Consider the following 16,210-nt stretch of genomic DNA (forward strand, 5'->3'; position numbering starts at 1 on the left):
CAAATTTTGACCTAAACATGTTTCATACACCTAATACAAGTCTAAATTAAATTTGGTCAAGTTTGGTCATGCCGGCATCACTTTGTGCTCTGTCGACTTTGAGATCACCGTTTTTTTGTGATTACTGTGTCTGCTCGGTTGGCCTGTCACCTTTGAGGCTTTAGACTTGTCCGTAACATAGTCGTGAAGCCACCTGTCCAATTCTGGCTCATTTGGAATCAGTTTGGCCTCGTATGTCGAATTTGACGCTTTGTAACCTTCGAACCTTTTTCTGCTTTTCGAGGGTTTTACTTCATGGATTTCACCAAACCAATCATATACATTGTATAGGAACTCATTAGCAAGCCATCTGTGGAGTCAAGTCGGAATTCTGGCCTTTTCCAAAAACCCTAATTTCTCTACTGGGACCCCCTTGACTCCAGCCGAATGATCATCTGATGGTATGGAAAGGTTCTATTGTGTTAGGGCATGCTATGGTTCAAATCCCATCTGATTTGGTCAAGCTGGCAAGCCGCTATGGTCAGTTTTAGGTCGTAGGTCTTTGTGTATTGCTCGGTTTCTAGGGTTTTTTCTAGGGCTTTAGACTAGCTACCGGGCGTACAAAATGGGTCATTGATTAGTAAAGAACTTACCCATCATGTCTCGTGTGAGACGGCGCTGAAAAAGGTCAACTATGGGCTCCAGAAATGTCGCGCGAAAGAAGCTGAAATGCTCTCTCTGCAAAGGCTCCAAGTGGAAATGAGGTGGTTTTAGCTTAGGCTGGATATCTATACCTGGACTTCCCGAACCAATTTTCCTCAGATTCCCCCGTTAGTCCTATTAGACCGTGAAATCTATGTTAGGCTCAAAAATTTTGAAAATCGGATTCTTGTAAGTCATTCTGCAAGAATTTTGCAAAAGTAGGCTTAGCCGCCTAATTTAGGCTTCCGCTTCCATCTTCTGATCTCGTCGAAGATTTTTGTGCTTGTCCGTCTTGTCTTTTTGATCACCATCATGTCTTCCGTTTTTCCATCTGAGCTTCCCTGCTATTTATTATTAACTTTTGACCTTTTTATTTGAAAAAATCAAAGAAAATAAAAAAATGCTCTAAAAACGTGAAGTAAAAATCCAATAATTAAGAAAATCCCTTGAAAACACAGCTTTATTGTTTTTTTGTTGGATTTATTCATTTTTAAGCCTCCGTATCAACAAAATGATGAAAAATATCCAAAAAATGACTATTTTTAATGATTTTTTGATAGTATATACACTATGTACACTCATCGGGAAGATATTATCAGTGAGTTTTCCCTTGTTGATGAATTATAAGGGCATTATTAGGTAATTTTGTAAAAAAATCACACGTTAACATGGAACTTTTTCCTCCCTCTCCAAACATTGCTCTTAATTACTTAGTACTTAGTACCCTTCCACCCCTCCTAGATGGCATTCTCCGGGACGACTGCATGCATGGGTTGAACATTTGTGTCTATGTATAGCCGTGATTGGCTCTACCATGATATGAAGATCAATGCAATTCAACTCAATATGATGTGCAAGAGCTGGGTCTTGAGTAAATAACTCAAGGGTTTCCGATGTCGAGGTTTGCTGATGATGTCTTCCAAAGAGAAAATCTTGTAGCTTTTGTGCTCTCTGTTTGATAGTACCATCAGGGTGTTTAAGTACGTTGATTGCATGAGCTGTTGGTAGCACTTTAGACAATTGTCTAGCTTTTTCTCACCATTGGTAGCTCGATCTGCTTGGTGCATGGTTTTTTAGAGTCTATTGAGACTTAACTCGCCACTATTTGTTTGGTGTCATGGTATGTGGAGAAGATAAGTATTCCTTTTTCTTCCAAACCCTTTTCGTGTTAGGTTCTTTGTTCACAGATGCTCGATTCTGTGCTCGAATCCTTGGAACCGTCTTCTATTCCTTTGGTGAAGTTTTAGGCACCCAGATCTGATTTGGTTTATCCACAAGTTGTGCTTTTGGTACCCAAATTTTCCGGACTCCTTGCATGCTACTTGTAGAATTTGTTTGTCGAGAGGATGGAGAAGATTTGCTTCGTGGATTGGTCTTCTGATTGGATTCCATTCCTCTTTTCTTGGTGCAATAGGAACAATGAGTTGCCCTCCTTTAAGTGATAGCTTTAGCTGATTCATATCCTAATCTGGTATTGCTTTGTATGTATGCATCCAAGGGATGCCAAGAATCATCGTCTCATTCATGTGTTCATTTGGCAAGCATACAAACTGATCCGGACATGAACATCCATGTACTATCACGTTTAAGTTGACTACTCCCAATGTTGGAGTTGGATTCTTGTTGCATCCTTTGATTGTCGTTATTCCTGTGGTCAATGCTTGACTGTTGCCTTCTTGTATGTGGAATAACTGACAGCATTCACTTTTGCTTATGTGTTTACCAAAGCATTGGTGCTATGATTGTTGAGCTGTACTTTGATGCACAGATCCATTCCATCTAATGAGTCGTCATCTGTTGAAACTGTGTCTTTAGGTAATTCCCATTGTCGATCATCTAGTTCCAAAGTGTTGATGGGAATCGGTATTTGTTGATTCTTAAGAGCAGCTTTACGCTTGAGTACCCGAAGTCTAGATTCCTCTTGGGCTTCATTAATAACCTGCTGTCGCTTCATCTTCCTTTGTTTGGCTGCATGCATTTTCCCTAGCAATTCATTGGTTAGTGGAAAATTTTATTTCTTTAAACGACATCCACTAATCAAATTAGCCATTGGTTCACCATCTGGGATTGACAATTTTACTGATCCACTTGGAGATACATCTTTGATGATAAATGGTCCATTTCCCTTTTTTTTAAAACTTGGGAATGTGTTGCTTAAGGGAATAGACTAGAACTAAGTCCCCTTTCTTGAAAATTTTGGTGATTAAGTGGGAATCAAAAAACTGTTTTTGTTTTCGCTTTTGTGCATAAATATGAGCTACAACAATTAGCCTTTGCTCGTCTTTTTGAGGTGTTCAAAATGATCAGCTCGGATTGACGAATATACGCATAAATCATCCATGTACACTCTTACGAATTTCCTAAGATATTCTTTGAAAGCATGGCTCATCAAGCTTTGAAATGTGGCTGGAGCATTAGTTAATCCAAACGGCATAACCCGATAGGCAAATATACCCCATTCTGTCGCAAAAGCAGTTTTATGCTAATCTTTTGGGTCAACCAAAAGTTGATTGTATTCCGAAAAGCCATCTAGAAAGCTGTAAGCTTCTTTTCCTACCACTCGCTCTAAAACATGCTCAATTATCGGAAGAGGAAAGTTGTCTCTAATAGTAGCTGCATTCACTTTTTTGAGATTAACACACACTCTTTTGCTTCTGCTCCTTTTGATTCTTTGAGAAGAAATTTTCGTGTTCATCGAATCATCAGAGGAATTGTGTTTCTTTTTCTTTGCCTGAGCTCTAGTGATTACCTTGATTGGAACAATCGGTTTGCTCTCTAATGAGCTACTAGGCATCACTTGGACTACGTTGACTACAATTTTTTCCTTTTTCACAGGATTCTTGGGAAAATCTTCCGGAAAGTGTCCTCTCTTTTTGCAACATTGTATGCAATAAGCTTCAATTGGTTTGAGGTTTTTATCAGGCTCTGGACAGGCTCTGGACATTCGTTCTTCCAATGGTCATCAGCACCACAGTTATGACAGTTTTTTGTTCTGGGCTTCATCATGGGTCTTCCCATGGGAGGTTTGACACCTTGATTAGCTACATAGTACATTGGTGCAAGCTCTAGTGGAGCATAAGTCATGGTTTCTTCCATTGGTGAAAGCTCTAGTGGAGCATAAGTCATGGTTTCTTCCATTGGGGGTGGGTGTGGACTATACCAATCTCCCTCTACCATTACTGTAGATGGACTAGGCTTTGCATAGGGTGTAATAGGCACTAATGCTTGTTCATCTATGACTCCTTCTGAGCGCATGTACTTTACAGGCACCGCATTATGTCATGGATAAGGAGGTTGTTGTCTGAACATAGGTTGAGGTCTCTCCATACCCATTGGTGGTCTTTGAACTTGAGCCATATTACGTTGATATATGTACATGGGTTGTCCATGAGGCCCATTCCCATCATACTTTGGTCTGAAGTAGCACTCGTGGGTCTCGTGGTTGGTCCATTTACCCTCGATTGCACACCATTTTTGTGGCCTAATTGGTTGTCCCTGTGGGGGTATCCCCTGTCGTGGTCCTCTCATAAGTGCCTTTTGCATATTGTTCATCATGTCATTTATCCTTTTTAGCATATCTTCTATGGTTGAGAGTGGTGCCGCAGCAGCCGTTCCCACTTGTGCTGGTTTTGTGGATGCTGTCTTCTCGCTTTGGTTATCCTTAGGGACATCCTCTTCATTGAAGATCTCACAATTGTCTCCTAGGTCAATAGCATCAGACACACATGCCTCTAAGGTTGTATTCTTTTTACTATAGAGTATAGCATGAAGTTATTTGTTAAGCAATCCCTCCAGAAACAAGGATACAAGTCGTTCTTTTGAAGGTATCTCCATCTCTGGGCATCTGGCAATATATTGTTTCATTCGAGTTGCCCAATCCCTAACAAACTCACCATGTTCTGTTTAAAGCTGTAGATTTGAGCGACCGTATTATGTTTAATCTCTATTTTAGAACAAGCCGCTACAAATCCCTGAGCTAATGTGTTCAAGTCCATTATCGACCTTGGTGGAATGTTTTGGAACCATGTCAAAGATTTTCCTTCTAATGTCATTCCAAACCCCTCGAATTGAGTATGAAAATCGAATATACGCTCTGCTCTTAGCACTTGCTTAAAGCTTGCTAAGTGGTCATATGGATCCCCTGATCCACTGTATTTTCTCACCCATTTCTCTAAATGAGCTGGTCTGACACGTCTATTCGGTTCAACTCCAGGTCTTCTGGAAGTTGGTCCTATTCCGAGTCCTTCAAACCAGTCTGTCGAAAATAGTGACTCATGTAGCCCTGGAATGGCCTTAATGTCACCCGATTTTCTACGTGATGAGGTGATTGCTGGTTTGTTCACATTCCTCTCAGATGATCTCTCACGATGTTCGTCTCTTGGAGTGGTTTCTGGTCCTTGACCCAATACCCAATCCCATATGGAATACCCTTGGTATTTGGTTTGTTCTACCTCCTCAGGAGTCATCATAACAAAGTTGTTGTTATAACAATCCCTAAACAAGTAAGTTGGTAGGTCCGCAGATCCCTTATCTTTGATCTTGAAGATATAGATGATCTTCATGGTCGTTAATTGTCTCGGTCTAGCATGAGAAGTCCACAAAAGATCTTTTATGTTTCTATCTTCCCAACAATAAACTCCGATCCTATGATTATCTGTACTAAGCCGTTTCAAAGGCTTAGAGTCTACTTGATCGTATCCTTCGAATTCCAAAGTTGGTGGTCCTTCTTTTGCTGACATATCTAGGATTATAGTGTTTACTTCTAATCCCCATTTATCTACCACATCAGGGTTTTCGACTTGTACATATTGAGTTCCGTTTCGATCCATGTACATTTTTCCTTGTTTGTTTGCTCAAACCTCTTCTTCGAACTCAATACCATGGTCATCAATGCGAATAGCGTACTCTTCGTTAGGATCCAATTAAACCTGGGCTCCATGAAGGTTAGTCTTGTAAAAAGAGAGTATATGCTTATAGCGCATTGTCGTTCCGGTTTCCGAGTGAGTCAAGTAAGAAGACATTTCGGATGTTGAATTTGAGAAAGTGTCCGAAACTTCTTCAGGAATTGTGTGCAAGGAAGTGCCTTGATTTATGTTTTCTTCAATGGATACTCTACTAGTGTTTTCTTCGAATAGGCCTTGATTTTCTATTATACGACCGGATCTAAGGTTCATATAGACTTATGAAGCGCTAGATTGAGTACTCACCTTGGATTGACTTGTCGTCAATTTCCACTCGATTCAATTGCAACTTTCTGTCAAGCCACTGGTTTCTCGTCTGCAACCTGATTCCTGTACAAAATTAATCAGATAAGCTATTTTTCTATAAGGACAATAGAGTTCTTGAGAACCCTCGTGATTAGTCTCTGTATATCACTTCAAATCGTGCTATGGAAGTCAAAATTTCAGATTCAGCTTTAGCAAAATCAAAGGTCCAATCTGTAACCTGTAAACTGAGTGTATCTGTACCAATTTTGATTCGATTGAACCCAAAATTATCCTGTGGCCTTATATTATGCTGATCTAACTTTGTATAAGCCCAAAAGTCAAAATTGAAATCTCTGGATAGCAGAAGTAAATAATCGCGATTATTTACTTTTGTCAATTTTTTGCACTTGATTGATAGGTTTGGCAAGTATACAACTTGTTTTGGTTAAGTTTCAACAAATCTGGACAAAATTTGATCAAATTTACCCACTGTTCCGTGTCCGCAGACTCTGATTTTGAGAATTTGGCTTAACGTCTCACTTTTGTGGTCCAAATTTCACCAAAATTTATTTGTGGAGTCTACTTGATGTGCTTGACCTTGTGGTATACTCAAATTTGCAAAATCACCAAGTTTTGAAGCAAAAGTAAATAATCGTGATTATTTACTTCTGATAATTTTTTGCAAATTTTTGTCCCAACTTTGACACAGATCTGTTAAGCACCTTATGTTAAGGTCACTAGCCAATTTTCATCAAGTTTGGACAATTGTTGGTCAAATCGTCATCAATTATCTGTCCGCAGACTAACTTTGTAATTTGTGTCACAGTTTTCACTCCAGTGATCTAAAGCTTACCAAATTTGGCTTGTAGGCTTATTACAACATGGTAAAGCTAGTGGTATGCCAACTTGGTCAAAAAAGTTCAAAAACAGGGCAGATGTAAATAATCGTGATTATTTACTTCTGCTAAAATTTTGCAAGCTTTTGGTCAACTGAGCATACACATGTTTACCACATCAATATAAGCCTATGAATCAATTTTCAATAAGTTTGAATAAATTTTTCCTCAATTCACACTCAAGATTCAAAAAGTCAGTACAAACTTTAGTTTTTACCCAGATTCTTGCCAGTTTAGTGATCCAAATCTTTTGGGCCCTTACAAAAGTTGTTTGTACACATGCAATGAGTCAATAGTATGAATCTTGGCCAATTTAGAGCAAAAAGTTAATAATCGAGATTATTAACTTGAGACTTGAAATGAGCACTTTTTTGCAATTTTTTCAAAGACAGTCTTTTTATGACGTTGGGATGGGGGAAATGGAACAACACACAGGACACAAACTCGATGCCTCTCTATAGCCCAGTAGGTATCCAGCACCCCAAGCCACACAGAATCACACACATACGCACACTATCTGTAACTTGCACCGAACAGCCTCACTTACGAGCAACTTTGGCTACACACAATCACCTTTACCGATGCACACACCAATGCACCCGCATCTCTAAACACACTCACACCGAGAGACCTCGTAAGCCTCGACCGCATACAAAATCACACTCAGTCTGCAACCACAATCAATCTCTCTCTCTCTTTCTCTCTCTCTCTCTCTCTCTCTCTCTCTCTGCACACACACACACACACCAAAGACCCGGAGCCACCGCTACCACGGGCATACGGCAAAGACGAGATGCAGACGAGATTGATGGCGAACTCGGCAACAAACACAAACCAACTTTGTATCACATACACATTATCCAATACAATGATAGCGGCCCTTGGAAGCTACTGCTCAATCCACGACAACTCTTCTAAACGCGATTGATGATGCTCGTTATGATGGCCACACCATGGCGTGCAATCCTCCTTGTGCTCCACTTTATGCTATTGGCAGCCCATATCCCTTGACTCCTGCAGCAGCCCATGGTGGATTTTCCTCTCACCTCTCTGTCGATCCCCTTCTTCTAGTGTTCCCGCCCTACTTTTGTTGCCCGTGGCGGCCTCTCACAAGCCAACCCGCCTCCTTCTTTCCTGCATAACGAGCTGCCCCCTCACCACGGATGGCGACCCTGCTCACCTCCTCTGAGCTCAGCCCTCCCTTCCTCTGTGAACTGCGGAGCCCTCAGCCCCTCCACTCTGGCATATGATAACCTTCTTCGAGGCCAAGCCCCTTGGCGGCCTTCTTTTGTCTGTAGCAGGCCACTCGGCCCCCCTAGCAACTCTCCATGCTCGCTACCTCTGGCCTCCCTCGACTGGCCACCCCTTGCTCAGGCTTTCTGTCCCCCCCTTGACTCGAGAGCCCCCCTTCTTACTGCATTCCATGCTCCCCCCTTCAATGACGCCACCTCCGGCTTTTTTGCATGCAGGCCACCAAGTGCCCTCCTTGCTTTCTTGGCACACCACCAGTTGGTGCTTCCTTGGCCTCATCCTTTTGCGGCATCTGTAGCCCTCCATGCAAACTGCAACGCCTTTGTTTGTTTTGTTTTTAGCATGGCCATCTTAAAAAAAAAAAAACTTATCTTGCGACTTGGGCCGCCTTCCCACGAGAGGCAACCCGCGGCCCTCCGTGTATAGCTTCGTATCGCGTACCGTAACCTGAGGCCCCGCTTTGGAACCACGGCTTCCACGGCTTTAAGTACACAATTGGTCCACAAGAATTAAGTCCTCGTATGCTGTGATATTGGCCGATAATGGCGACCACAACAAGCATTGGCCGCTCCGAATCCCGATGCAACCATAACAGAAGCAAACATCTCAATGAGTAGAAGCCCAAAATCATGGCCCAACCGGTGGTGTGCCACATCTAGCATACACATCTTCAAAGTAGAGTCTCCTACCGGCACCTCGAATTAGATCCCATATCATAAACTTGATGGTACCTGCATCCAACACTCCTCGTCGCGCTCACAAGCTTGTGATATCAACCTTTGCTCCTGTTGCCTGTGACAGTAGGAAACCCTTGCAGTTTCCCCTAGCAACTGTCCCATCTCGATGTACCTGGCCCTTAGCACCATCAAGCACTTGCCCAATGTACCTGCCACTTACCTGCAAACCGCCATGCATGGACTTCTTGCACCTCCATGGGTCAACACAACTTGGGTGCACCATCATTGCCCAACCCCTCGTTGAGCATTCATGCTCAACCATAGTATTATTTAGGTAAAGTAGCGTTGCATAATAAGAAGCTGATAGATAGTATTTACATGAAGTAGTAGATAGATAGAGTGAATCTAGTAGATAGATAGAGAGCTTCACTGTCTGCCGTAGCACCCGGCTGGATCAAATATAAAGCCATAGGCTCTCCTTACTATGATGCAAACTCCACCGGGATCAAATACATGGCACTGAGCACAACCATGCGTCTATAGTACATGCATAATCAACCTTTTTCCTGCATCTGTAAACAAGAAAACAAGCCTCTCGTGTAGCTTGGCATAGCATCGATCTTCAACCTGTATCCATATGCGGCTTCATATACAAAACAAGCCTGTAAACCAACCTGTGAAGCATCTGCACCATACATCATCATTGCCTCACCTGCTAGAGAACTCTCCATAGCATACCTCTAATCATGAGAGCTTTGCAAACCGTGCAAAACTACCTGTGAAGAAGCTTTCAACAACATGTCCATCAATAGCACAACTTCCACCTTTAGCAACCTGTCTTCCACTACCGCTGCTTTTTGCATAGCCCAACCTACCTGTGTGCCAAGCCTACCCTCTATTGTAGGTCCTTCAAATGGCATACATTCCATACCTGACTCACCATGCCAATCTTCGTCCACCATAGGCTTTGATGCTTCATCTTCAACCACTTCGGGTGAGAGCAAATCGGATTGGACTTCTTCTACAACCATATCATCTGTTAAGCAAAAGAGAATGCCATGATCTATTACCTCGGTTTTTGGTAGGTTGACATCATCAACACCTTGTGGAATGCACTGCCGCTCTTCAATAAGCTGAGTAGAGCAAGGTTGCCCAACCCCCTGGCTAGCTTCCTCTTGCACAACTTCGACCATTGCTTTGCTACCAACTTCAAACTTATCCTGTGATCTCTGATCCATAGCCTCATTTGATTCTTCATGCATCTCCTCCTCGGCTAGGACCGCATCCTTGCTAGCCGGGCTAACAGACTTTTGTATAGCATCACACCACATTGGAGGAACAAATTGAAACGAAGAACCGAAACGGCTTACCAATGGCAAAGTAGCTACCTCTTTCACGCTTGAACTCCCCTTTGGCTTCATGGCTTGACGCAACTCCATTGCCGAGCTATATCCATAGTCTGCCGGCTTCGACAAACCCATCTCCAGCCTCTTCTTTGCTTTCCTGCTCTTTGCCTTTGCCAAGCAAACCATTTGCTCATAGTCCTCTGCACCACCACACTCGACCTTCTCTCTGATTCGTGGATGCAAGCAGGCTAGAAATTGCTCTCGCTTGAAATGATCCCCATTTCGCACACATGTAACAACAGCTAGTCCCTCCCAAAGAGATTCAAATTTACCCAAAAACAAAGCAAAATCTTCACTTACATCCTGCTTTAGCTTGCTCAATTGCTCACCTAAGTCTGATGGAGAAACCCGCTTCTGAAAAGATTCAACAAACTGCTTCCGAATCTCGCTCAGCAACTGACGATCTGCGATCTTCAAACCTTCAAACCAAGCTTTGGCTCGTCCTTGTAGAACCAAGGGTAGGGCCTTCAATTTGGCTTATGTCCACAAATTCTCAACTGCAACAGGTATAGCTCCAGATCGGAAAACCAATCTGCAGCTTCTTCTTCTCCAGCAATCACCAAGTCAATATCATGCATCATCCTCAAGCTTTAAAACTTCACCGAGGAGCAATCAATAGATCCTCTGTGGAGGCACCACTGATGGGATGGGGGAATGGGAACACACCCGATACACAAGCTCGATGCCTCTCTATAGCCCAGTAGGTATCCAACACCCCAAGCCACATAGAATCACACACGCATGCACACTTTCTGCCGACCTTCAGCATACAGACCGCCTTTGAGCAAACATGGTTACACACCGCATGAGCACTTCAGATTGATGGGATGGGGGAAATGGGAACACACCCGATACACAAGCTCGATGCCTCTCTTTAGCCCAGTAGGTATCCAACACCCCAAGCCACACAGAATCACACACGCATGCACACTTTCTGCCGACCTTCAGCATACAGACCGCCTTTGAGCAAACATGGTTACACACCGCATGAGCACTTCAGATTGATGGGATGGGGGAAATGGGAACACACCCGATACACAAGCTCGATGCCTCTCTATAGCCCAACAGGTATCCAACACCCCAAGCCACACAGAATCACACACGCATACACACTTTCTGCCGACCTTAAGCATACAGACCGCCTTTGAGCAAACAGGGTTACACACCGATGAGCACTTAAGTACCATAAACTCACTAGCAAACTCACATATCACGACGCCAATGGATGCATACAACCCTCCAATCTGTAAGTGCACTCACACCGGGAAACGACACACGTCTCGACCACTCCTAAGACTTTGCTCACACAACCTCTCTCACTCTCTCTTTGTACACACACACATACTATCCGGAGCCGCAGCTACCACGGATCTTTGGCAAAAGACAAGATGAAGAATAGATTGGAGCCGATTAACAATCATAAGTTCACCTATGCATAAAAAAACTTGGAACAATGATGCGGGCTATCGCCCGTGCACAATGCAACATCCACGCTTCCTGCACCCTTACACGAAACCCTGGCGGTTTTTCTCCTGCTCTCGAGCTGGTCTTCCTTGTCGACCTCCTTCCCGAGCTCCTCTTGGCGGCTTCTTCTTTACATCGAATACCCCAAGGCAGCCCTCCCTTTGGCAAAAAAACTCTCCTCTCTGTGGATGATGTCAACAGCCTCAGCAGCCCATGGCGACCCTGTCTTGCCTTGGCCTCCTCTCACAAGCCAGTCCTTCAAAACCTGCCCTATGCAGCCACTGTCATATCTGCAGCCGACCCTTGAGGCTCCCAAGCACTGGCGGCCCTGCTTCTCTGCAACCTGGCTCCCTTACACCATACCTAGCGGCTCTGTATCACCCTTGCAGCTCTCGGGTTCATGCTTTACCACCTTCTCCTCAATGCTCATGCCCCTTTCCGCCACAGGTGGTTCCCTCCTTGGCTGCGCCTGCTCCTCTTCATCACCTGCATGGCGCCAGCCTTAGCAGCCTCCCTCTCGCTCAGGGATGAACCCTCCTCGCCATGCCCTTCATACCACAAGGCGGCCCACCTTCTCGACCCACTGCAGCGCTGCCTTGCAGCCGACTCAGGCCCGCCTTCTCAGGCCCTCGACCTCTTTGCCCAAGACCCTCTCTTGTCACTTTTTTACTCCCATGCAAGGGGACGCCCTCCTTTTGCAACTGATGGTGCCCTCCCTGCATGCCAACTGCCGTCCTCTCTTCGCATGGAAGACTTTTGGCGACCTTCCCTCACGCTCTGCTCGTCTACTGCAGTCGACAGAAATACGTTTTTTTCTTTTTAAAGTAGCTTATCAAAGCTTTTGGGCTTGGCCCCCCTGCACACGCCAAAACTGCCGACTTTCGGATGCCTCCTTCAAACGCGAGCATCAATCTCTGTGATTCCTAGTCTCTGAGAGGATCACATAATAGGCTCCTCGACAATAGCTCTCGATCGTCGAGATGTAGTACACTTGACTTCAAGCACCTAAAAATATTTGAGCTCGAAGAACCCGAGGAAGTACTTTTGCATACATCATGGTACTATGGGACTGAGATATACATCAACCTGTAGTATCCTCAAGCATTCCAATTAACAAAGCTTTTGAACCACATTTGACCTGTTATATGCCCGATTTGGCATACACATCACTGTGGGACCTATTCCCGGTTACACCTGGTACTTGTCCAAGCCTTCTGCTATCACACTGTTTGCTGCTCTTTACCTGTTGCTGACACTTTCCATGGTCCGACACACCTTGGGTGCACCATCATTGCCCGACCCCTTCGTTGAGCATTCATGCTCAACCGTAGTATTATTTAGATAGCATATCAGTGCATAAAAAGAAAACTGATAGATATTATTTACATAAGAATTAGATAGATAGAGAGAGATATTCATCTACCGTAGCACCCGCCTGGGTCAAATGGAAAGCCATAGGCTCTCCCAAGCATAGCGTAAACTCCACCTGGATAAAAAATATGGCTTTGATCATCGTCATCCGTCTGTAACACAAATACGCACCACCCCTGCTTTGCATTTGTAACCCTGTAAGTCATCCATGTATATAGCTCTTGACAGCATAGCCCTTCAAAAAATTGCAAGCATGAGCCATCTCCATGTCCAACACAAGCCTGCACATCCTGGAAAGCTTTTTCATCACATGTCTCCCCGCCAACGGCTAGAGAGCTCTCCACAACATCATTGTCTTTGAAAAACACAACCTGCGGCATCTGATCATCCAAACCAAACACTGGCAAAACCTCATATGTAGGCTCTTCAAGCGGTACTGGAGCAGGCACACAGCCTCGCATGTCGTGTATCCTCGCCATAGCTTGAGCAACCAAAACCTGCGACTCGTCATCACCCTCGACCACCGGCTCATCGAATCCCCAACCATCTTCATCAAGACATTCCTCTTCAGTCAGCATGGTCTGACCATCACAAGGCACGAGAGAGGGTTGCCCAACCCTCTGGTCTTTGCAAACTGGCTCTTCACCTGCAACCTGCCGTTCTTTGACCAAATTATCGACATACATAACATCATAGGTCTCATACCTTGAGAAAGCAGACTCCGTTTCCCATGTGCTGTCCGTATCCAAGGCACTGCTATAGCTCGAACACAGCTCGGATTTCTCCACAAAATTCACCGACTGTGGCACTTCAGCTATCTTCTCCACTGCTTGTTTTTCGGAAGCCTCTTGGTCAAGCACATCAGGTGGTACTTGGTAGACTCCTCTCTGCAGTTGCTGAGGCCTCATAGGCCCACACGGTATCGTCTCTACTCTGTCATCACGCCTATCCGCTGCTACCACATGTGCATCAACAAAAGGTTGGATTACCTGAATCTCTTCCCTAGCAATTGGCCTTGGCACCAATGGACTCGCGAGAACCTGCTTTGCCTGCTGCTTCTTTAAAAGATTCTTCGTCTTGCTCTGCGCATAGGCTACTGCCTCCTCGTACGTGCAAGGTCCATCTACCTCGACTTTATCTCGAACTTTGACATGCAAGCAGTCCATAAACTTGGTCAAATTCAAAAAATCGGCATTCTCTACAGCATTTACCTTGACTAACTTGCTCCATATGGCCTCGAATTCCCACACGAATGCTCGCAAATCACCGTCAAGGCTTTGCTTTAGGTTGTCCATCATGTGCTTCACTTCACTCCACTGTGGGTTGGCCACATATCGGCTTCGGAATGCCGCTTCCAATGTACCCCAATCCAGCTTTTCTTCAACCTGCAAGCTCTCATACCATACCTTTGCTTTGCCACGAACCAGGAGCGGAAAAGCTTGAACCACTCCCTCTTCTCTTGACAAGCCACTCTCCAGCAGAAAAAGGCCGTAGTATTGCAGCCAAACCTCAGCATCTTCAGCACCTGTAAAAGTAGGGAAACCCGACCACATCTTTCTTAGTAGCACTTGTTCTTTGAGCCTGGAAACACCACAACACCGTCTTCGACTTCACCAAGAAGCTATCAGTAGCTCCTCAGTGGGGACACCACTGATGGGATGGGGGAAATGGAACAACACATAGGACACAAACTCGATGCCTCTCTATAGCCCAACAGGTATCCAGCACCCCAAGCCACACATAATCACACACATACGCACACTATCTGTAACTTGCACCGAACAGCCTCACTTACGAGCAACTTCGGCTACACACAATCACCTTTACCGACACACACACCAATGCACCCACATCTGTAAACACACTCACACCGGGAGACCTCGTAAGCCTCGATCGCATACAAAATCACACTCAGTCTGCAACCACAATCAATCTCTCTCTCTCTCTCTCTCTCTCTCTCTCTCTCTCTCTCTCTCTCTTTGCACACACACACCAAAGACCCGGAGCCACCGCTACCACGGGCATACGGCAAAGACGAAACGCAAACAAGATTGATGGTGAACTCGGCAACAAACACAAACCAACTCTGTATCACATACACATTATCCAATACAATGTTAGCGGCCCTTGGTGGCTATTGCTCAATCCACGACAACTCTTCTAAACGCGATTGATGATGCTCGTTATGATGGCCACACCATGGCGTGCAATCCTCCTTGTGCTTCACTTTATGCTATTGGCAGCCCATATCCCTTGACTCCTGCAGCAGCCCATGGCGGCTTTTCCTCTCACCTCTCTGTCGATCCCCTTCTTCTAGTGTTCCCGCCCTACTTTTGTTGGCCGTGGTGGCCTCTCACAAGCCAACCCGCCTCCTTCTTTCCTGCATAACGAGCTGCCCCCTCACCACGGATGGCGACCCTGCTCACCTTCTCTGAGCTCAGCACTCCCTTCCTCTGTGAACTGCATGGCCCTCAGCCCCTCCACTCTGGCATATGATAACCTTCTTCGAGGCCAAGCCCCTTGGCGGCCTTCTCTTGTCTGTAGCAGGCCACCCGGCCCCCCTAGCAACTCTCCATGCTCGCTACCTCTGGCCTCCCTCGACTGGCCACCCCTTGCTCAGACTTTCTTTCCCCCCCCCCTTGATGGCGAGCCCCCTTCTTACTGCATGCCATGCTCCCCCCTTCAATGACGCCACCTCCGGCTTTTTTGCATGCAGGCCACCAAGTGCCCTCCTTGCTTTCCTGGCACACCACCAGTTGGTGCTTCCTTGGCCTCATCCTTTTGCGGCATCTGCAGCCCTCCATGCAAACTGCAGCGCCCTTGTTTGTTTTGTTTTTAGCATGGCAATCTTTAAAAATATATATATATATCTTGCGACTTGGGCCGCCTTCCCACGAGAGGCAACCCACGGCCCTCCGTGTATAGCTTCACATCCCGTACCATAAGCTGAGGCCCCGCTTTGGAACCACGGCTTCCACGGCTTTAAGTACACACGATTGGTCCACAAGAATTAAGTCCCTATATGCTGTGATACTGGCCGATAATGGCGACCACAACAAGCATTGGCCGCTCCGAATCCCGATGCAACCATAACAACAGCAAACATCTCGATGAGTAGAAGCTTAAAATCATGGCCCGACCTGTGGTGTGCCACATCTAGCATACACATCTTCGTAGTAGAGTCTCCTGCCGGCACCTCGAATTAGATCCCATATCATAAACTTGATGGTACCTGCATCCAGCACTCCTCGTCGCGC

At 45.2% G+C, this 16,210-nt stretch overlaps 2 protein-coding genes and 1 pseudogene across 3 annotated transcripts; all 3 read right to left on the reverse strand.

Moving 5' to 3' along the window:
- Positions 1–7,715: 7,715 nt before the first annotated feature.
- On the reverse strand, positions 7,716–10,244 carry LOC147456366 (uncharacterized). The gene has a single exon (XM_086514883.1). The coding sequence runs from the start codon at positions 10,242–10,244 to the stop codon at positions 9,453–9,455; it is 792 nt and encodes a 263-aa protein (XP_086371009.1). The 3' UTR covers positions 7,716–9,452.
- Positions 10,245–10,360: 116 nt separating this feature from the next.
- LOC147456367 (uncharacterized) lies at positions 10,361–10,699 on the reverse strand (annotated as a pseudogene).
- An 819-nt stretch (positions 10,700–11,518) lies between these two features.
- LOC147456368 (uncharacterized) lies at positions 11,519–15,605 on the reverse strand. 2 transcript variants are annotated; one of them, XM_086514882.1, is made up of 2 exons: positions 15,053–15,605; positions 11,519–14,478 (listed from the first exon to the last, which is right to left on the reverse strand). In XM_086514882.1, the coding sequence occupies exons 1-2, from the start codon at positions 15,054–15,056 to the stop codon at positions 12,998–13,000; spliced, it is 1,485 nt and encodes a 494-aa protein (XP_086371008.1). In that variant the 5' UTR covers positions 15,057–15,605; the 3' UTR covers positions 11,519–12,997. The 2 variants fall into 2 exon arrangements, with proteins under 2 accessions (XP_086371008.1, XP_086371007.1); XM_086514881.1 differs by having other exon boundaries at positions 11,519–15,605.
- Positions 15,606–16,210: the final 605 nt, after the last annotated feature.

Source organism: Adiantum capillus-veneris, chromosome 6, assembly GCF_014529385.1.
Source record: "Adiantum capillus-veneris isolate H3 chromosome 6, ASM1452938v2, whole genome shotgun sequence".
Classification (NCBI taxonomy): domain Eukaryota; kingdom Viridiplantae; phylum Streptophyta; class Polypodiopsida; order Polypodiales; family Pteridaceae; genus Adiantum; species Adiantum capillus-veneris.

What these genes read in the sequence shown, in the direction of transcription:
- LOC147456366 (XM_086514883.1), bottom strand. Translation starts at nt 10,244, where the DNA reads ATGGTTTGCTTGGCAAAGGCAAAGAGCAGGAAAGCAAAGAAGAGGCTG.
- LOC147456368 (XM_086514881.1), bottom strand. Translation starts at nt 14,506, where the DNA reads ATGTGGTCGGGTTTCCCTACTTTTACAGGTGCTGAAGATGCTGAGGTT.